We start from the raw sequence: 21590 nt of genomic DNA, 5'->3' as shown, positions 1-21590 counted from the left end.
TCTTGAAAAAAAGTCATAGTATAGTGTTTCGAAAAATGTTATGAAAAAGTCATAAAAGAATTGTCAAAAATTTTTATAAAAAAAATTGTATAAAAAATAGAAAAAGTCATAGTATAGCATGTCGAAAAATTTCTTGAAAAAAAGTCATAGTATGTCGAAAAATGTCATGAAATAAAAGTCATAGTATAGTGTGTCGAAAAACTTTAAGAAAAACAAAGGTCATAGTCAAAAAATTGTATAAAAAATAGTATGTCGAAAAATTTCATGAAAAAAAGGCATAGTAAATTGTCAAAAAATTGTATAAAAAATAAAAAAGTCATGTCGAAAAAATTTCATGAAAAAAAGTCATAGTATGTCGAAAAATGTTATAAAAGAAAAAGTCATAGGGTTATCTATTAAATAGGTTATGGTTATATATTATATTAGGGATATATATCATATAAATGGTAAATTGACTTGCATTTGCTTTTCTAGTCTTCCGACCACTCAAAGCTCTACACTGATGCAAGGTGCCAACTTTGCCCATTAGGATATAATCTAAATACTCATTCACACACCGATGGCTATGCCTTCAGGAGCATTTGGGCTGCTGGAGCGGCCGGGGATCGAACCACCGACCTTCCGATTGGTGGACAACCTGCTCTGCCCTCTGAGCCACAGCTGACCCATATATGGTTAGGGTCATATATATTATATATGGTTAGGGTTATATATTATAAAGGTTAGGGTTATATATTATATAGGTTAGGGTTATATATTATATAGGGTTATATATTATATATAGGTCATACTTATTTTGTAACAATTCAGTAAAATTGACTACAATGTCTGTGTCCCTGTTGCATAACCCCCCAGTGCTCTGGTAAACCCTGGGAGGAGACATTGGTCTCTCTCTACTGTCGGGCACCGGGCATCGATGTGAGGGTGGGGATGGAACCCCCTATTATTGATTATTGATTGAGATTGCTAAAGTGAAATAAACTTCATTGTACAGCCAGAGAGCAGTGGTTTGTGATTCTTTGTGTTGTGATAACAGCTGGTTGAGAGAGTCAGTGCTCAGAGTCACTCCTTCACCGTTCAGCCCCATAAAGGACCCCGTATTGGAAACCTCCGTCTTCAGTGTGACTGTAAACCTGAGAATCCTAAATGTAAATAAACGATTCAGAAACATGTATGTGATTTATTTCACTGACAGTTTGACAAACCTCTACTGACCTCAGCTGGGCTTCAGACAAACAAACACCTGATCGGATTGTGTGACACACGGTCGACACCAGTTGATAATCATACAGCCCTAAAATACAAACATGAACTAATCACCTGCGTTTCATCGTGATCTCTAAAGTCATGAGAAGCTAAAAAAACAAACATCGGATGTCACAGCGTGCAACAGCGTGCTACTTACCTGATAGACACGGACAGAGTTCTATGACATCACTTCCCATTTACTATGTACAATCTGCACTCATTTACAGTTTTGCCTCGTACGGATATATATATATATATATCCGGCCACTTTATTAAGCACACCTGTTCAATTGCTTGTTAACACAAATAGCTAATCAGCCAATCACATGGCAGCAACTCAATGCATTACGTCATCTAGACGTGGTGAAGACGACTTGCTGAAGTTCAAACCGAGCATCAGAATGGGGAAGAAAGGGGATTTAAGTGACTTTGAAGGTGGCATGGTTGTTGGTGCCAGACGGGCTGTCTGAGTATTAAACTGCTGATGTACTGGGATTTTCACGCACAACCATCTCTAGGGTTTACAGAGAATGGTCCCAACAAGAGAACAAATCCAGTGAGCGGGGGTTGTGTGGACGGAAATGCCTTGTTGATGTCAGAGGTCAGAGGAGAATGGGCAGAGTGGTTGGAGATGATAGAAAGGCAACAGTAACTCAAATAACCACTCGTTACAACCAAGGTATGCAGAACACCATCTCTGAACGCACAACACGTCCAACCTTGAAGCAGATGAAGACCACCCGTACTAGCAAGGTGTACCTAATAAAGTGGCCGGTGAGTGTATATATATAATGCAAAGGACAGAACAGTATCAGGGACCACTGTTGGGAAACAAAAATCTGAGATTTTGAGGATGAAGTCATAATATCTGGAGAAAAAAGTAATCTTGAAATGAGAATAAAGCCATACTACTTTTATGAGGAAAAAGTCACATGACAATAGTCATAATATTAAAAAAAAAAAGTTGCAAAGAACATCAAATTTCATATGATTACGTTGGTTTTCTCCTTTTCTGACAGGCCATATAGAGCACGTATCATCATTATAGTGTTTATTTTACTCTATTTTATTTAATTACTGAATTATTATCTTTTATTTTATTAAATTTGTATCATTTTAATACAATCTGCTTATTTTGTGTAGTTTAATAATTTTTATTTATTTTTATTATTATTATTTTTTTTTAATCTTTTATTGTACTATACATTGTGACTTTTTCCTAGTAAAATTGAAAGCTCATTTCCTAATTCTTTCTTCACACATTTAACAACTTTATTTTGATAATATTAACCTTTTTTTTTCTTTGTAACATTATTATTTCATTCCCATTATATTCAGAGTTTTGTCTTTGCAGCATTATTTAGTATTTTCCTTAATGCTCTGGTGGTACGTCATGCTATGATGCTCAGACTGCTGCAGACCTACAGGACAGGATCAGCTCTGAGATGAATCCAGTCAGACGTTCCAGTCCTCTTCTACACTGACCAGATGTTGCCAGATGTGCTCTTGTTATTCAGTGTTCACTAACTGCTTCCATCATTAGTTTCTCAGAGGTCTCCCAGAGCAAAAGGGGGGGGGGGGATGCTTTAGCATGAGGTGACTCACAGTTTCTCACAACGTGCACCGACTACAGCCGGCGACGTCACACTCTGAAGCAGGAGAGGAGGAATGATTCACTGGAGTCAGTAGTAGCTGTCGTCCTTTACGATGGGATGTTACCGCTCGTCTAGAGTGTCCGGATCCTGTCCTGGTCCTGGTCCTGGTCCTGGTCCCGCTCCTCTCTCTGCGGCGCTGAGCTGTGGATGATTAGGAGTCTTCTATAGAGAACGCTTGCTGTGTGTCGGGGAATCGCTGGGCGTTGTAGTCCGGATCGTCTCTCACTCGCTCTTTGATGTCACTCTTTACCTGGCAGGAGGACAGACAGACAGACAGACAGACAGAGAGACAGACAAAGAATGACCTCTATATTAAAGTATTAGAGTTAAGTCGTTTCCCATAAAAAGAGACATTTTAGGCAAAAAAAAATAAATCTGTCTGGAGCCGCAAATCATGTGATCATTGTGATGAAGGTAACTCAGTTTATAGTCTGAGTATATAGTATATCAGTCTGATGCAGTGAGGGCCAAAGAGACAATGTACTATGGAGTATTAGGGCCTCATTGAGGGAAAACACATCTGAGATTTACACAATAAAGTCATAACTTTACGAGAATAAAAGAAAATAACACGTCAAATTACTACTTTATAATATTCTGACTTCATTCTCTAAATCTCAGATGTATTGTTTCCCTCAGTGTGGCCCTAATCCTCCGTCGTACCGTCGTACCATAGACCTACAACTATGATACATAAAAATGAAAATGTAAACAAAGATCAGTTATTCATTTGCATGTTTAAACTCCACAGGGAGCCTCTGGAGAGGAGCTGAAGAGATGCAGGTTGCTGACCTCTGGTATAGGAAGTTTTCAATAGCAGTTCCAAGGGGGTTAGGATTTGGGGTTAGGGTTAGCCTGGACATCACTCCACGTTTTTATCATTACTTCATCCACGACCATCAGTCGATCCTGGATTAGTTTAGTTTAACAGAGCATTTACCTGTCTGGTGTAGGCCTCCTGCAGCTCGGGCCTCTCCAGCTCCCCCTGCAGGCTGTCCGGGCCGCTGACGGGCAGCGCTCCCGCAGCACGAGCAGCTCCACTCACTGCGTCCGACAGGGACAGGTGTGGTCCTTCACACTGGCTCGTCTGAGGATGGAAACACTACCGTTACTCTCCTGAGAACAAGAACATGATGACAAACACATCTTCAGGATGTATTTCACCGTGGTTGGAACAGACTGGACGCAGGGGGAAATGGTGAGCCGCACTCCGTCTTCCAACATCTCTGTTCTACTGCAGCAAGCTCAACAAGTCACCTTATTCCTGCAGTCTGAGCAGAGCTCAAGACGAGGACAGGCCTTCTCAGTGTCTTCTGTTAAAGTGAGACTAAAGCGCATGACTCACCTTCCTCCTCTTGGCGGGCATACCGTGCAGGTAGGCGTCGGACAGCGGCGGCTGGGCTTTGATCTTCCTCTGAGACAGCATGTCATGTCTGATGATGGGAACCCATTCCTAGACCAAGACATTATTATACAGTCACAATCCAATGGACTGATGATCGCTTTGCTCATGTACGGATTTACAATGAAGGCACGGCAAAGCACGGATATCTCTAAAGCACTCTTCAACATCAAAGCAATTCAAAGTGCTCTATGGAAAAATAGACTTCAAGCTGGAGGGAGTGTCATGAAATCAGGTTTCCAGTCTGTCTAGACCAGGGGTCAGCGACCTTTAAACATCTGTCTGGAGCTGTAAATCATGTGATCATTGTGATGAAGGTAACTCAGTTTATAGTCTAAGTATATAGTATATCAGTCTAATGCAGTGAGGGCCAAAGAGACAATGTACTACGGAGTATTAGGGCCACATTGAGGGAAAACACATCTGAGATTTACACAATAAAGTCAGAATATTACGAGAATAATGTCATAACTTTACGAGAAAAAAAGAAAACAACACGTAAAATTACTACTTTATAATATTATGACTTTATTCTCTAAATCTCAGATGTATTTTTTTCCTCAATGTGGCCCTAATACTCCGTAGTACCGTCGTACCATAGACCTACAACAATGATACATAAAAATGAAAGTGTAAACAAAAAACAGTTATTCATTTGCATATTTAAACTCCCCAGGGAGCCTCTGGAGAGGAGCTGAAGAGATGCAGGTTGCTGACCTCTGACCTCTGGTCTAGTAAGATGTTGTGATTGACTGTTGAATGCATCACTGAGATCCAATAAGACTGACTGAAATTTGACCAGCGTTAATCTCAATCTGTCATTGTGTTGTTTTTCATGTATTTGTATCCTCTACAGTACCTGCCACCTTCAGCACTGATCTAATCTGCCTGTGGCAGCAGGAGGTCGGGGTCAAAGGTCAGGTCAGTTCTAGTTGTGAACTTTGTGAATACTAAACCTAGACCTGTGCCGAAAGAGAGACGTCCTGATAGCAATCAGCGCTTCATTCCCACATAATCGTGAGAAAACCTCATCCTTACAGGTGGAACGGACGCCGCCCACGGCTCCACCTCAGGGAACGCCCCCTCCCGTCCTGGCGGGGCCCCGGCGGGACGCCGAGGCCGAGCGTCCCCCGATAAGGAGGCGTTTCCTCCAGGAGACGCTCCCCTCTCTCCACCGTCACCCGACGAAGCCATGGCCTCCTCTGCTGTGGTGGCCGGAGCCGGAGACAAACTCTCGTCCATCTGACAGACAGAGAGGGGGGGGGGGGTCGATCACATGAAGCATTCATTCCTGTAGCAGATACAGAACACATCGACTCACACTGGACTCCGTGTGGTCGGAGCCGGTGAATCTAACAGAGACAAACACCTCTAAAGGGTACGTTGTCGGGCTGCACGGTCTCAACGAGGTGATAATCCAAATAGTTGTGTGTGTGTGTTCATAATTATTAACCCTTTCTCACTCTGCACTTGAAAACATTTAGCAAACAATTAGTCAATTACACTAAAGTTTAAAAGATCTGCTTGAATCATGTATTGATTAAATAGAAGTTTCCATGAGGGAAGTCATGGATTTGGATTTGTTGCTGATAACCAGGAATATAGAATAACAGCAGAGTGATCTCACTGAGTGGCTGAAATCATTTCTTCTCTTTAATAAAGACTCACGTTGACGCCGGGACTCTCTGAAGCCGGTTCCTCGGCCTCGGTCCTCCTCTGGTTCCACCGGCCCTGAAACGACACCATAGTGTTCATTTGAACTCTTCACTGAAGCTGGGCCCAAAATATTCTAAATACTGGTTTTAAACACAGCATTGTTAGAGCAGGGCTTTGTTATAGGGTATAATACAGTATTTAGTCAGGTGCATATTCACTTTGATCATAACTTGATCCATCTGAGCCACGTGTGAGTCTAGAGGCAGCTGGAGATATTTCATTATGTGTGCAGTGTGTCCAGCGACAGCAGCACTAATGACTCATCTATTACCTGTGTGTAGATGATGTAGTGCTGGATTTGGTCCTCGGTAATCGGGTTGTGCTCCAGAATGACGTGCAGCCTCATGGACATCATACTGGTCAGCCAGTTGACCAGACTGGGATTGACTTCTGCAGACATCCTCCTCTACACAAAACCAGAAACATGCAGTAACATCCAGCTGCTGACTTTGTTGTTATCACACATAATGCTACGCTTCTAAATGATGATGAGGACTAACAATGCGGTGGTTGATGACTGCAGTCAGCGATCTCTGTTCTCCTCCGAGGCAGTGCAGGTTCAGAGCCAGACACTCGAACAGGCCCCGAGTGCACAGCAGCAGCAGGCGGGGGCCGAACGCATGATCTGCATGAAGAGACAGAAAGAAACACTCACACCTCGTCGTTTACACATCAGAGCTACACCGACATGTGAGGAGCTGCAGGAGACGCATTTAGAGGACGAGAGATGATACGGAGCAGTCATTCCTTATAAGCTCATAGTCAACCATGAACATCTCCTCCAACGGAGGATCCTGCAGCTCCCGACAGTGTAGGATTCCTCTCCTAGATATCAGCCCAGATACGAGTAGAGGAAGGTGATGAAGGTGATGAAGGTGATGAAAGGTTCTCTCAGTGAGGGCTGATGTCCTACTCTGAGGTTCTTGATAAATATGGTCCTTAGAGCTTTGAAAGGGTGTTACCATGACAACCCATCACTGACGGAAGGTGTTCTTTAACACGTTATCATCACCTTCAGGGCTCTGTGTCTTCAGGCTGTATCCTAGGTAACGGTGACTCGTCTTACCGTTGGGGTGCAGGATGTGTGAGGCCATCTGTGTGAACTGCTGTCTGAGGAAGGACAGGTTGGTCTGAACAATGTCCACTCCCTCTCGCGCCGTCACTGTGGCCTAGACACAACACACAAACACACACTTATGTCCATCACTACACACCTAACACACAGCAAAGCACATTCAATGGACCGTAGTGTCTGCATGAGGTTTGTATCCTTACGAAGCTCTCGGCGATGTACTCCTCCAGTCCGTTGATGAGGTCCTCGGCTGCTGTCTGCAGAGAGGACAATGTGTGAGTCTTTACTGGGAAAGATCAAGTACAAGTACACAAGTTCACAACACTGTCCACAAAGTATAAAATAACAAACTGTTATCTTTCTCTGATCTTTTTGGCCTCGTCATCGTCTCCAGGGAATATCTCTCTCTCATTAAAGTGTCCTGCAGAGTCAGCTGAGTGAACTGTATTCATCTGATGATGGAGGGATGTCCTGTAAACCACAGAGGGAGGCGTATCCTCTGAGGCTGTACAAATAAAACTGATCTGGCTTGATTGACTTGAGTGTTATTTTGGTCGTCGGTACGTTACAATAATAAATGATTGGCTTTTTGCTAGAGGTGCTTTTGTTTGTTGCTCTTGCAGCGGCGTGGTGAATGTGGTTGTCGTTGGCGCTCCACCGCCGCCCGTCTGTCTGCGGTGAAACACGGTGCAACACAGATGACAGCAAAACACAAGAGACTCTCACACTGAGCTGACATGAATAAATCAGGTAAAAGAACATCCATAAAGAGTCTCGTAGTGCGTTTATGGTTGGTGGTGTTTGGTCGCGGGGAGGTAGGGCTCAGCGGAGTGGAGGAGAGACGGCGTTGGAGAGTTGATGGCGGATGCACTTGTTGCGTTGCTGTACGGGAAAGCATGGCGATTCAAAATACCCGTATGACTGCTGACGTAAAACGAAGGATCTGATCGGGACATCGGTTAACAGCAGGCGTCACATCGTGGCGCCGTGACACGTGATGAATACTGGACATAAAACCTGACAAAGACTAAAACTGCTTGTTAATCAGATGTGTCTGCTTTCTGGTGACCCAGCCAACATCATCTAGTATCATGAACCATCGATGAAGTGACGTCATCACGTGTCAGTACTTACAGCGATGTTGGCGTCGGTGGGCTCTCGGCCCTGGAGGTAGTGTTCAGAGAAGAAGTCAGTGAGTTGTGGCTGGATGCGGCTCAGAGGCTGGGCGTTACCGTGAAGCAGCAGCACCATGTCCACCATGGAGAAGCTCTGACACACCAGGGACAGCAGGTCACCGAAGAACCCTGCCGGGATGAAAGACACGTTATCGGTACGGCGGTGACCACGTCTGTCTGTCCGGGTCAAAGTGATCACTACGAGCAGGTGATTCTTATAACAGACGCTGTGACTCACCAACAGCGTCTCCAGAGCCGGGGGTGAACAGGTTGCTGGTCTGGGACAGTCTCTGGATGAACTGGGCGATGCTCTCTCCGCTGCCCTGCTGCGCCCCCAGAGAGCTCATCATGGTGGACAGAACTCCCTGCACGATGCCGGTGAACAGCTCCGGGCTCAGGGAGTCTCCGCCCGCGCCGCCGCCGCCGGCTGGAGGAGGAGGAGGAGGAGGCGGGGCAGAGCCAGTGGACTGAGGGGGGGTCGGGGCACCGGGGCCACCGGGGCCACCGGGGCCAGCGGCAGGTGGCTGGGCAGAAAGAACAACATGTTCATGGTTCTGTTGAGCTGCAAACAAAACCAGTAAACATCCAGAGGTTTTCTGCATCTACAGATACACTGAGTCACTAAAGGGCTAAACCTCTTTGTGACGGAGTAGCTCCGTCACTGACGGTGGTTACAGAGAAGGTAACACTCAGTGAACTCACAGATTGCATTTTGGATTATTTTTTTTGCCGGTTTCTGACAGAAAAGTATGAAGTTATTGAGGAACTATATTTCAGTGCTATTTGATGTTTTTGTACATTATTGCTTATTTTCTATTTTTTTCACATTTTGTAAATATTGGCACTGCTTGCACTTTGGGAGGCCGGCACAATAAAAGAGACTATTATAACGTTTATTCTACTACGACAGTGTTTTCATGTTGTACGGAGGTTTGAAGTAAAACCCCGCGACAGTCTTAAAAGGAAAAAATAATACTTAAACTAACACCAATCATTGACTCTTCACAAGACAAGCACGCCACCCTATTCTGGTTTCCTGTAGCTCGCCCTGAACTCACCTGGAAGAAGTCTGACACGCCCTGGAAGAAGCCGGGCACCCCCGGCAGCGTCACGGTGATGGAGGGAGCCGGTCCAGACCCGGCTGCTCCTCCCAGCAGAGAGCCCAGCAGCTGGTCCAGATTGGCCTCCGGACCGCCGTCTGCCGGCTGGCCTACGGAGGCCGTGTTGGTGGTGTGGGTGGACGTCTGTCCGGGAGGTGTTGGCAGAGGGAGGAGGAGGAGACGTGGAGGAGGACTGAGAGCTGGTCCAAGAGGACGAGGACATGGGATCACCTAGAGGAGCTACAGAAACAGGACATTATTATTATTATTGTTATTATTATTATTAATATAAGTATAGCCATACTGGATTATTGAGACCATGCTGATATTGACGGTGAGAGTTTAAAAACTTGTATAACAATATAGTCGTATAGCTGACAGTAAACCTATTCTGACACGGATCCCTTAGATTCGTTTTTTCTTTATGACCAAGATACAGTATATATATATATATATATATATATATATATATATATATATATATATATATATATATATGCCGAGTGTCACTGCCTCCTGGTGGACAAACCATGAGATGCAGAGGCTGTTTCTAAATGACCTCAAACCTGGTATGACATATCTGTAGTGCAATTTCTTGTAACTTATTGGCTGACATATACACAATACAGAATTACCTGCAATAAGCTAATATCGATCGCTCTCCATCGCTCTAAAATAAGTAGTTTGACACCTGATTTCAGCGCTGCTGTCAAAGTTAGGTTATTATTTTGTGATTATGCAGAACAGACATTACAAAATCAACCTGCACTTATCTTCTGCATTTCCACATAACTCCAGTACAACGTACAGCAACATGACAACAACTCAACTTTATAAGATTCTTCATAAACGTTCAGGTGCATTCATTAAATGTGACCTCTGCATTCAACCCATCCTGAGCATTTAGGAGCAACTCGGGGGTTCAGTGTCTCGCTCAAAGACACTCGGACGTGCAGACAGTAGGAGCCGGGGATCAAACCGCCAACGTTGTTGTGACGACCCGTTCTACCCGCTGAGCCACAGACAACTCTAAAGACTCACTGTCGCTGGGATGGATTATACTGAACTCCAGCAAGTTTCCGTTCTCTGCAGGCTGTCATGTTGATAGCTACTCTGACTGTAAAACATACACATGCACACCTCTCATACAGATAAATAGTAGCGGTGGCATATCAAGCTCCTAATGCACTTCATAAAAGACATGTATAGAAAGAGTTGTCACTGACCCGACTGCCCCGGCATCAGCAGCTGTCCGACCAGACCGCTGATCATCTGGCTGAGGGACGAGGGAGCCAGAGAGGAGCCCTGCTCACAGAGGAGGAACACGTTATTACTCCCTATCATTCAATATACATATTATATACTTCAATATCCTATACTGACGGAGCTAGAGCTGCAACAGGTAGTTGATTAAGTAAAAAAATAATGATAATCTTCTTCAAGTTGTTCAAATGTGAAATGTGCTGCTTGTCCTCGTCTTGTTTTGACTGCTATCACCGGGTTCTGCTCACACGTACTGTATAAACCAACAGAACTCGGTCTCATTTATACTTTGTGGAGATGATAACGGGCTCCGTGCTGCGGTGCACTCGGCTCTCAGATTTCACTAAACATCTTAACGTGATATTGAATTTAATATTTCTGTATTTTGGACTGTCTGACATTTGATGACTTTAAAGGGACTGTTTGTAACTTCTTACACGTATAACTACAGTGAAGCACCAAAACCTCTTGGTTGTATCTAGTGAAACAGTGTTGGCCGCGGTCGGAGGACGCGGGGGAGACCGTAGCTTTGGTCCTCCAGGACCGGAGTCTCTGCTCCTCTGCTGCCTTCACTCACACACCACGCTCCTTCTCTCTCTCTCTCCACCTCTCACGTGCATGCTGCTCACTCCACACTGCAGAAGAGTTAGTTTAGCTCTGAGAATATCTTAGTGAATGTTCAGTGGACGTTTGTGCAGAAATAACTGCTGCAGCTCCTCCAGACCAACAGAGGTTTCCCGTGTCTTGTGAAGTGACGGGGCTCCGCAGAGAGAAACGTTATCGTCTCCCACCAAAACTCCGGTGTCTCCCCGTTTTCTTCCGGCCGCGGTCGGGAGGCTGAGGCGGAAAAGCCAACACTAGGATCAGCATTGATTCATGGAGAGACCTTGGTCTGGTCAGCTAACATTACTGCCAAGCAGCTGAAATATAGAGTGACATTGTGCTTTTAGCTGACGTGTGTCTCCTCACTGTGTTGAGCGATGCTCCTTCATGTCTATGTAGAGCGAGCACAAGCGCCAGCAACAGGACGCTGACTTTAGTTGACTTAACGACCACAGGTGAAGCTGTTAACAACACATTTATGATTCTCACATAGAGCTCCTTTAACTTGGGCTCGAGGACATTTTGACGGTATTATATAAATGTTTTCTGATGTTCTATCAAAACAACAATGACTGGCTTAATCAATAATGTAAATCTTTAGTTGCAGCTCTAGTTAGACGTAGTTAATCCACTCTGTGTCGGTGTTACGGGCCTGCTGCTGACCAGCTGTGGGTACACTGGCCCTCAGGTTGATGGTGGTTCCTCTTGTTCCCACAGGCTGAGGGATGCGGGGGGAGAAGGACGGTCTGGTGATGACAACCCGTCCCTGAGCAGCGTGGGGGGGCTGTGGAGAAGCGGTTCCCTACCGTGCCGGCTGTTGAGCCAGGGACAGACACCATCTGTGCCGGGTGGCCCGGCCGAGGCTGCCGTGGCCATGGCGGCGGCTTTGGTGGGAGATCTGGTGGACGATGGCCTGCATGAACTCGGGGGGGCAGTCCTGAGTACACAGAGAGGTTTCAATGTCCACTTCAAGTTTCTCCGAGTCGCTTTTACTACGGCATCAAACTACCCAGTCACAGAGCAGCACTCACCAGGCTGACCGGTGCCGGCAGTATTCGGCTGTCCTGGAACCTGAGAGCCGGCGGCGGACTCGCCTGTTCAACACAACAAGAGCAGAAACCCATCATGTTCACAGTGAGAGTCCAGGAGGGACGGTGGTGAGACAGAACAAGAGATATGATATACATGTTTATATTATTATGACTGTAAGTTCACACATCTGCTTCTTCAGTGAATGTGATGACTTACTTTCCCTCGGAGGGTTCAGATCAAGTCTTTAGCTTGTGAAATCATGTGTCCGAGGTGAGGAAGGCACTACGGCAACAGAATGGTGATTCATATTTGACCAGTGCTGCCCGGTCTGACAGCCGGATCACAGGTCACAAGCTTCACCAGTAGTGACACCATACCGTCAGCACACGTACCATCAATGTTCATCTGCATCATGACTACCGGCTCCATGGTCTGGTGGGTGATCCGGATCACTCGGGGCCCTCCCTGTCCCTGTTGATGACTGGTCCCGTTGGACGGGAGAGGCAGAGTCTGGCCTGCAGCCTGCTGATCCGATTGGCCGGCGCCGTGAGAGGGCTGTCGTTGTCCTTCAGCCGCCTGTCTCCCACCAGACGTCATGGTCACCGTCGTCCCCAAGTTGATCTGGAGGAGAAAGACATATTTACCACACGGTCCAGTACAAACTAACAGTAAATAACAGACGTGGTGATGTGAAGTTTGAACAGATAACTGTCAAAGATGTCTAAAGGATTCTGATACAATTCCTCCACTTGTCAAATGAATGTTGATATTTCAGTTAACAGCCACCACACTAATCCTTTTACCTCGGGGTAAGTTGCTCTGAGGATCAGAGAAGCACATTGACATGCAAATACTCTATATGCTCAAGAGACGGGTGAGTGGACTTGATCAAGGGATGTACATCACCGTACCCCCAGTGAGAATTAGGAAATTACAGCTCTGTAAAATAAAGCTTTTCTACACATTCTAATAGATGTTCACAGTTCGGAGCAACAGTTTAACATCCATCTGTGTTTCTGATCTAGCAGAATGATTGTGTTATATTATAATACTACAGTATCTCTCCACAGCTGACAGAAGTGACTCCACACTGAAGATCAGAGGTGTTGTGTGAACCTACTGGGAGGGACATGTGTGGCAGACCGGCCTGGAGCAGGACCGGGTGGCTGTAGTGGGCCATCGGACGGACCATGTACAGGTGACGTGGAGGAGAGGTCGCCAGGTTACAGCGTAGGTCACCGAGGACGACTAAGCTGTTGCCGAGGAGACGCAGAGCATCTCCGACCAGGTTGAGAATGCGCTGATCCTCCTCCCTCTCCTGGGTCTGTGGAAGCAGACGGACTGTTATTAACACAGTTTAATAAGTCGTACAAGTTCTAGTAGTAAAGAGAATGATAAAGATGTGTTCAATATTAACTTTGATTTGATAATATAGTGCTTATCTGCACTGACCATCACACCGTAGGTAGATATTACATAAATAGTCCCTCCCACTGAAGGAACGAGGAGAGAGGAAACCCGAGGCTTTCATCGAGGAGACCGCTGTTCGTGTCCCGTGAGTTCAATTTCACGTTACAATCAGCTGTCTGTTTGTGTACCGCGTTCACAACGTTCAGTGCCCAACCATGTAGTTCTTTCCTACACCTGACAATAGTGGTTTTGTTGTCAAGAAAAAGTGACACCAAGGGGTGCGACACCAAGGATGTGACAACAAGGGATGTGACACCAAGGGATGTGACAACAAGGGATGTGACACCAAGGGATGTGACAACAAGGGATGTGACAACAAGGGATGTGACAACAAGGGATGTGACACCAAGGGATGTGACAACAAGGGATGTGACACCAAGGGGCGCGACACCAAGGGATGTGACACCCAAGGGATGTTACACCAAGGGGCGCGACAACAAGGGATGTGACAACAAGGGGCACGACAACAAGGGATGTGACACCAAGGGATGTGACACCAAGGGCACAACAAAGCGGTGTTATGTGAAAAGATTGGGCTTAAAACTTCAACCATTGGTAAAGTGAAAATGAAACTGAACGTTGTGAAAACGGGACACGAACCAACAGCTGATGGTAACGTGACGCGCGGGACACGGAGCATCAGTAAACAAGATATATACGTATGTGTGATATGTGTGAGAGGTCGTTTCTCCCTCCTTACGTTGTTGTTGTAGTCTGCTGAAGTGGCCGCTACAAGAATGGAGTGGGTCCTCTCTATGAAGGGACGTAAGCTCTCCTCCACCCTCCTGACCTCAGAGAGAACCTCCACGAACTCCGCTGGACTCGGGTGACTGAGGACAAACAGAGGACAGGAGGAGTCAGCACTACAAAAGGTCCTGCAGAGACCCACAGATGGGACGCCGTTATCCAGAGGACGTATCCGTGTACGGATCACATGTTAATATCTGGTATTATTGGAGCCATGCGGTCCACGACTCTGACTCACTTGGGCCCGGTGTTGGCTGGTCCCTCCGTCTGGGTGGAGGTGGAGGATGACGGAGCAGCAGGAGGAGAGCTGGTGTCCATGAGTTGTGATGCTGCTGCCGCTCTGACAGAGGAGGAAGACGGCGGCGGCGGTTGGGAGGAAGAGGACTGAAGTACCTCTGGCTGTGAATGGGAGCTGCTGTCACCGGACACTCCCTACAACACATGAACACATCACAAGACACACAAACACATACTGAGTACTGAGGTCTGTCCTGTTGGCTCAGATATGACATGAAAGCTGTATATCCATCTGAAAGGCCAGCATCCTGCTCAGGGACACTTCGACATGTGTCCAACCTCCACCCTTCCAACTGGAGGGCGACCCGCTCTGTCCTCTGAGCCACAGTAATGTCCTCCACCTTCCTCATCTGACACATAACAGACAGACTGCACTCAGCTGTTTACTACGACACATTATTAAAGTAAACGTCTTTTTAACAGTACGACTTTATTCTAAAAATATGACGTCTTTTTCTTGTAAAATTCCAACTTTTTTCCTCAAGATGTTTTCCTCTCATAGTAATCCTAACGCTGCATGGCGAAGTTACAATTTTGCGTCCGCTCGTAAAGTTCTAACTTCATTTTCGTAATATTACGACTTTTTTCTCGTAAAGTTATGACTTCATTCTCGTAATATTACGACTTTTTTTCTCGTAAAGTTCGGACTTCATTTTCGTAATATTACGACTTTTTTTTCTCGTAAAGTTATGACTTTATTCTCGTAATATTCTACTTTTTTTTCTCGTAAAGTTCTGACTTAATTTTCGTAATATTACGACTTTTTTTCTCGTAAAGTTCTGACTTCATTTTCGTAATATTACGACTTTTTTTTCTCGTAAAGTTCTGACTTCATTTTCGTAATATTACGACTTTTTTTTCTCGTAAAGTTCTGACTTCATTTTCGTAATATTACGACTTTTTTTTCTCGTAAAGTTCTGACTTCATTTTCGTAATATTACGACTTTTTTTTCTCGTAAAGTTCTGACTTCATTTTCGTAATATTACGACTTTTTTTTCCCGTAAAGTTATGACTTTATTCTCGTTTATATTACGACTTTTTTCTTGTAAAGTTATGACTTTATTCTCGTAATATTCTACTTTTTTTTCTCGTAAAGTTCTGACTTAATTTTTGTAATATTACGACTTTTTTTTCTCGTAAAGTTCTGACTTCATTTTCGTAATATTACGACTTTTTTTTCTCGTAAAGTTATGACTTTATTTTCGTAATATTACGACTTTTTTTTCTCGTAAAGTTATGACTCAATTTTCGTAATATTACGACTTTTTTCTCGTAAAGTTATGACTTCATTTTCGTAATATTACGACTTTTTTTTCTCGTAAAGTTCTGACTTCATTTTCGTAATATTATGACTTTTTTCTCGTAAAGTTATGACTTTATTTTCGTAATATTACGACTTTTTTTTCTCGTAAAGTTCCGACTTCATTTTCGTAATATTACGACTTTTTTTTCTCGTAAAGTTATGACTTCATTTTCGTAATATTACGACTTTTTTTTCTCGTAAAGTTATGACTTCATTTTCGTAATATTACGACTTTTTTTTCTCGTAAAGTTCTGACTTCATTTTCGTAATATTATGACTTTTTTTTCTCGTAAAGTTATGACTTTATTTTCGTAATATTACGACTTTTTTTTCTCGTAAAGTTCCGACTTCATTTTCGTAATATTACGACTTTTTTTTCTCGTAAAGTTATGACTTTATTTTCGTAATATTACGACTTTTTTTTCTCGTAAAGTTCTGACTTTATTTTGTAATATTCTGTCTTTATTGTGTTTATGTATCATTGTTGTAGGTCTATGGTACGACGGAGTATTAGGGCCACATTGAGGAAAAAAAATAAATCTGAGATTTAGAGAATAAAGTCATAATATTATAATGTAGTAATTTATTTTTTTCTCGTAAAGTTATGACTATTCTCGTAATATTCTGACTTTATTGTGTAAATCTCAGATGTGTTTTCCCTCAATGTGGTCCTAATACTCCGTAGTACATTGTCTCTTTGGCCCTCACTGCATTAGACTGATATACTATATACTTAGACTATAAACTGTGTTACCTTCATCACAATGATCACATGTTTTGCGGCTCCAGACAGATTTATTTATTTTGTGCCTAAAATGTCTCTTTTGATAGTAAAGGTTGCTGACCCCTGACCCCTGACCCAAAGCATGGTGGGAATTATAGTGCCAAAACTAAAAACACATACATAACTTAATAATTGTGAAAATGCAGTATTACTTGCTCAGCTAAGCTAAGCTATGTAGTGACCGTGCTATCAGGCTGTAAAGAACAACGTACCTCCAGCCTGTGGATGAGGAAGCGAGCGTCTCTTAGCAGGTTCTCGGCCAGCTGCAGCCTCATCCTGGGCTCACTCTGCACTGACTGGTCCAAGTTGATCTGCACATCCACCGAGCCGTTGCTCTGCACACACAAACATCAGTCAGCTCTAGCAGTCATGAAGCATGATGTCATTGTTCACCTTCAGAACAGTACAGTGAAGCTTTGGTTTGCATGCAGCAGACTCATCCCACCTGCATCTGCTGAGGGTTCATGATGTTGACGGGCAGGTTGAAGGTCCCCAGCATCACGTAGCTGTTGCTGTTGCGGTCATGCGGTGCACCCTGGGAGGAGGTGGAGGCGTGACTGCTGCTGCTGCCTCCGCCCTCTGCCCCCCCCGCTGGAAACACCCGCACCCCCACATCCAGGCATGGTGGCCTGAGGCGGGGCACGCTCCACCAGGTGGATCACCTTTCCATCTACATCTGATGGAGAAACAAAGGGATGGATGAATATTCCCCGATCACACTGAGAAGCATGATATGTTTTTGTTTTTTTTCTATTTAGTGAGACGATGCACATCAAGAGAGACAAAACCCACAGGTTTCATGTACTCACTGTATTCATTCAGCGTCCTGTCATCCTGCAGCACTCTGCCCTGGTAGATGAGCCTCTGCTTGTCCACCGGGATCTCCACCGAGGCTGCGATGTGTTCCTTAAACTGCTTCACTGTCAGCTGGTGGCACAAACACACAACACACAACACACAACACACACCACACACAACACACGCACACACAACACACAGGCTGTCATTGAAACAGGGGGGGGGGCAGATGAGTGGAAGTAAAGCACTGACTGATTGTAATGATGAATTAAAGCCTCACCTCTCCTCTGACTGTGTATCTTCTGCTCTGAGAGTCCAGAGTCTTCACGGTGACGTCAGTCAGGCTGCTGGACTCAGACATCCTCAAGGTCTGAAATACAGTTAGAACCGTAAAACACGTAGCTGATGTTCACTAATGTTCACTGATGTTCACTAATATTCACTAATGTTTCCTAATGTTCACTAATATTCACTGATGTTCACTAATGTTTCCTAATGTTCACTGATGTTCACTAATGTTCACTAATGTTTCCGAATGTTCACTGATGTTCACTAATGTTTCCTAATGTTCACTGATGTTCACTAATATTCACTGATGTTCACTAATGTTTCCGAATGTTCACTGATGTTCACTAATGTTCACTAATGTTTCCTAATGTTCACTGATGTTCACTAATGTTTCCTAATGTTCACTAATGTTTACTAATATTCTAATATTTACTAATGTTCACTAATATTTACTAATGTTCTAATGTTTACTAATGTTCACTAATATTCACTGATGTTCACTAATGTTTCCTAATTTTCACTAATGTTCACTGATGTTTCCTAATGTTCACTAATGTTCTAATGTTCACTAATATTTACTAATGTTCACTAATGTTTCCTAATGTTCACTAATATTCTAATGTTCACTAATGTTCACTAATGTTTACTAATGTTTTACTGTTCACTAATGTTCACTAATGTTCACTGATGCTCACTAATGTTCACTAATATTCACTGATGTTCACTAATATTCACTGATGTTCACTAATGTTCACTGATGTTTCCTAATGTTCACTAATATTTACTAATGTTCAATAATGTTTCCTAATGTTTACTAATGTTCACTAATGTTCAATAATGTTTACTAATGTTCAATAATGTTTACTAATGTTCAATGTTTCCTAATGTTCACTAATATTCACTGATGTTCACTAATGTTCACTAATGTTTAATAATGTTCACTAATGTTTAATAATGTTCACTAATGTTCTAATGTTCACTAATATTTCCTAATGTTTCCTAATGTTCACTAATGTTCAATAATGTTTCCTAATGTTTAATGTGTAATGTGTTAGATGGTAAAGAGGAACCAAGCTGAACTAATCATGAGGTTAATACTCAGAGAGATGCAGCACCTTCAGCTTCTTCAGCTTCTTCAGCACCTACAGCACCTTCAGCTTCTTCAGCACCTTCAGCTTCTTCAGCTTCTTCAGCACCTACAGCACCTTCAGCTTCTTCAGCACCTTCAGCTTCTTCAGCACCTACAGCACCTTCAGCTTCTTCAGCTTCTTCAGCACCTTCAGCTTCTTCAGCACCTACAGCACCTTCAGCACCTTCAGCTTCTTCAGCACCTTCAGCACCTACAGCACCTTCAGCACCTACAGCACCTTCAGCACCTTCAGCACCTACAGCACCTTCAGCACCTTCAGCTTCTTCAGCACCTACAGCTTCTTCAGCACCTTCAGCACCTACAGCACCTTCAGCACCTTCAGCACCTACAGCACCTTCAGCTTCTTCAGCACCTTCAGCTTCTTCAGCACCTTCAGCACCTACAGCACCTTCAGCACCTTCAGCTTCTTCAGCACCTTCAGCTTCTTCAGCACCTTCAGCACCTTCAGCTTCTTCAGCTTCTTCAGCACCTTCAGCTTCTTCAGCACCTACAGCTTCTTCAGCTTCTTCAGCACCTACAGCTTCTTCAGCTTCTTCAGCACCTACAGCTTCTTCAGCACCTACAGCTTCTTCAGCACCTTCAGCACCTTCAGCTTCTTCAGCTTCTTCAGCACCTTCAGCTTCTTCAGCACCTTCAGCACCTTCAGCTTCTTCAGCACCTTCAGCTTCTTCAGCACCTTCAGCTTCTTCAGCACCTTCAGCACCTTCAGCTTCTTCAGCACCTTCAGCTTCTTCAGCACCTACAGCTTCTTCAGCTTCTTCAGCACCTACAGCTTCTTCAGCTTCTTCAGCACCTTCAGCTTCTTCAGCACCTACAGCTTCTTCAGCTTCTTCAGCACCTTCAGCTTCTTCAGCACCTACAGCTTCTTCAGCTTCTTCAGCACCTACAGCTTCTTCAGCTTCTTCAGCACCTTCAGCACCTTCAGCTTCTTCAGCTTCTTCAGCACCTTCAGCTTCTTCAGCACCTTCAGCACCTTCAGCTTCTTCAGCACCTACAGCACCTACAGCACCTTCAGCTTCTTCAGCACCTACAGCTTCTTCTTCTTGTTGTTGTTAGCTTGTTAGCCAGCTAGCTAATCCCAGTTAGGATGAGAAACTGGGTAATCTCTCCTCCCGGGGAGGAGGGTAGTGCGTCCCAGGGTAGTCGTCCAGGTTCAGGTGAAGGTTTGCTGTCTGTTAAACTCTGTAACAGCCTGGAGGATGTGGTTTAGAGGTAACATCCGGTTGAGCAGCTGGTCTTCAGGTGATCAGCTGTTAGCTCACTAGCTTCATTATTTCCTCCCAACTAAACACGACCCTGAACGCAACGTCAGAAGGACCCCGCAGTGACGTAGCAGTGACGTAGCGAGAGGCGTCTGTTTCATGCCTGAGCGTCTTTATGTCACTTTGGTGAACATTATTTAGTTTATTTAAAACTGTTGGAACGTGCCAATTATTTCTACTTTCACCTCAATGTGTGATTAAGTAAACAAACAAAGTGATTTATTATTATTATTATTATTATTATTACTATTATTATTATTATTATTATTATTATTATTATTATTATTATTATTATTATTATTATTATTACTGGTAGTAGTATTAGGTATTGGTTGTTATTATAACAGGTTACTGGAGGTGGGATGGATTCTATTTATTTATTCTATTCTTCAGCTCTTTCTGTTCAAACACACACGCACACACACTGAGCACTCTTAATAAAGCCTGTATCAGTGCATTGTTGCGTGTTTTCCAGAACGTGTGTGTGTGTGTGTGTGTGTGTGTGTGTGTGTGTGTGTGTGTGTGTGTGTGTGTGAGTGCGTGCGTCTGTGTGCATGTGTGTGCGCGTGCCTGTGTGTTTATATATGTGCGTGCGTGCGTGTGTTTGTGGGTGTGTGTTTACCAGGCTCTCCTGAAGGAGTCTCGTCCTGACGGGCAAGTTCAGACACACAGGTAAAGAAGGTAAAGAAGGTAAAGAAGGTAAAGAAGGAGTGATTGAAGGAGTGGCGGTGCAGCAGCAGTGATGAGGTCATGAGGAGGAGGTTCAGGTTGTCTCGGGTGGAAACTTTATGGAACTTTTCCTGAAGTCTGTCTTCAGTCTGCGACCATAAGAGAGCTCTGTAGGAGGAGAGAAGGTTGACTGTTTACTGAGCAGCAGCAGCAGGAGGAGCAGCAGGAGCAGCAGCAGGAGGAGGAGGAGGAGCAGGTTGGATTCTCGCTTCTTTCTGGAGACATTAACTCGGTATTGTTGGATATCCTGAAGCTTCTGGTCGTGCATATGTTGCTGTAATGAGATCTGGAGGAATCTAACTACCTGCCATGGAGGAGAAAGCTTAGAAACACTGCTGGACGAAGAGGTAAATACACACTGGGAGGGTTTATATAACTAATGAGAGTAAATATCAGACAACTGCTGGTTCTCCCACAGCAGCACTCAGCAGCACTTCCTGACTGCTGCTGACCGACCAGCTCTTTCAAGCAGCCGAGTTTATTAGTCTCTGTTTA

The 21590-nt window shown here is 44.2% G+C and overlaps 3 protein-coding genes across 4 annotated transcripts in view; 1 reads left to right on the top strand and 2 right to left on the bottom strand.

Annotated features, from left to right (window-relative positions):
• Window positions 1–2405: 2405 nt before the first annotated feature.
• LOC119503075 (large proline-rich protein BAG6-like) lies at window positions 2406–18551 on the bottom strand. The gene is given in 25 exon segments (XM_037794591.1): window positions 2406–3153; window positions 3844–3990; window positions 4249–4356; window positions 5344–5547; window positions 5974–6036; window positions 6293–6427; window positions 6522–6646; window positions 7088–7190; window positions 7297–7350; window positions 8228–8397; window positions 8507–8792; window positions 9327–9518; window positions 9520–9608; window positions 10595–10674; window positions 11883–12171; window positions 12266–12328; window positions 12659–12887; window positions 13387–13590; window positions 14437–14566; window positions 14722–14915; window positions 17081–17203; window positions 17314–17461; window positions 17463–17544; window positions 17678–17795; window positions 17947–18551. Coding segments are annotated over 25 exon segments (3516 nt in total). The 5' UTR covers window positions 18028–18551; the 3' UTR covers window positions 2406–3054.
• Window positions 18552–18925: 374 nt separating this feature from the next.
• LOC119503570 (sodium/potassium/calcium exchanger 1-like) lies at window positions 18926–21118 on the bottom strand. The gene is made up of 3 exons (XM_037795412.1): window positions 20989–21118; window positions 19502–20095; window positions 18926–19141 (listed from the first exon to the last, which is right to left on the bottom strand). The coding sequence occupies exons 1-3, from the start codon at window positions 21116–21118 to the stop codon at window positions 19053–19055; spliced, it is 813 nt and encodes a 270-aa protein (XP_037651340.1). The 3' UTR covers window positions 18926–19052.
• si:ch211-152p11.4 (regulator of G-protein signaling 8) overlaps window positions 20989–21590 on the top strand; it is a 9065-nt gene continuing 8463 nt past the window's right edge. For both annotated transcript variants that reach the window (XM_037794699.1, XM_037794698.1), the window contains exon 1: window positions 20989–21442. The gene's annotated coding sequence lies outside the window, so the exon portion shown is untranslated. The remainder of the gene's footprint in view (window positions 21443–21590) is intronic.

The sequence above is a fragment of the Sebastes umbrosus genome, chromosome 15 (genome assembly GCF_015220745.1).
Source record: "Sebastes umbrosus isolate fSebUmb1 chromosome 15, fSebUmb1.pri, whole genome shotgun sequence".
Taxonomy (NCBI): Eukaryota; Metazoa; Chordata; class Actinopteri; order Perciformes; family Sebastidae; genus Sebastes; species Sebastes umbrosus.
The sequence above is the reverse complement of the archived record's forward strand: the minus strand, read 5'-3'. Positions and strand labels throughout refer to the sequence as shown.

Excerpts from the sequence above, each read along its gene's own strand:
- LOC119503570 (XM_037795412.1), bottom strand. The coding sequence starts at position 21,118 with ATGACCTCATCACTGCTGCTGCACCGCCACTCCTTCAATCACTCCTTC. Across the intron at positions 20,096-20,988 it reads GACTCCTTCAGGAGAGCCTG|GTGCTGAAGAAGCTGAAGGT; the intron begins GTAAACACACAC and ends TAGGTGCTGTAG. Across the intron at positions 19,142-19,501 it reads AGGTGCTGAAGAAGCTGAAG|AAGCTGAAGAAGCTGAAGGT; the intron begins GTGCTGAAGGTG and ends TAGGTGCTGAAG.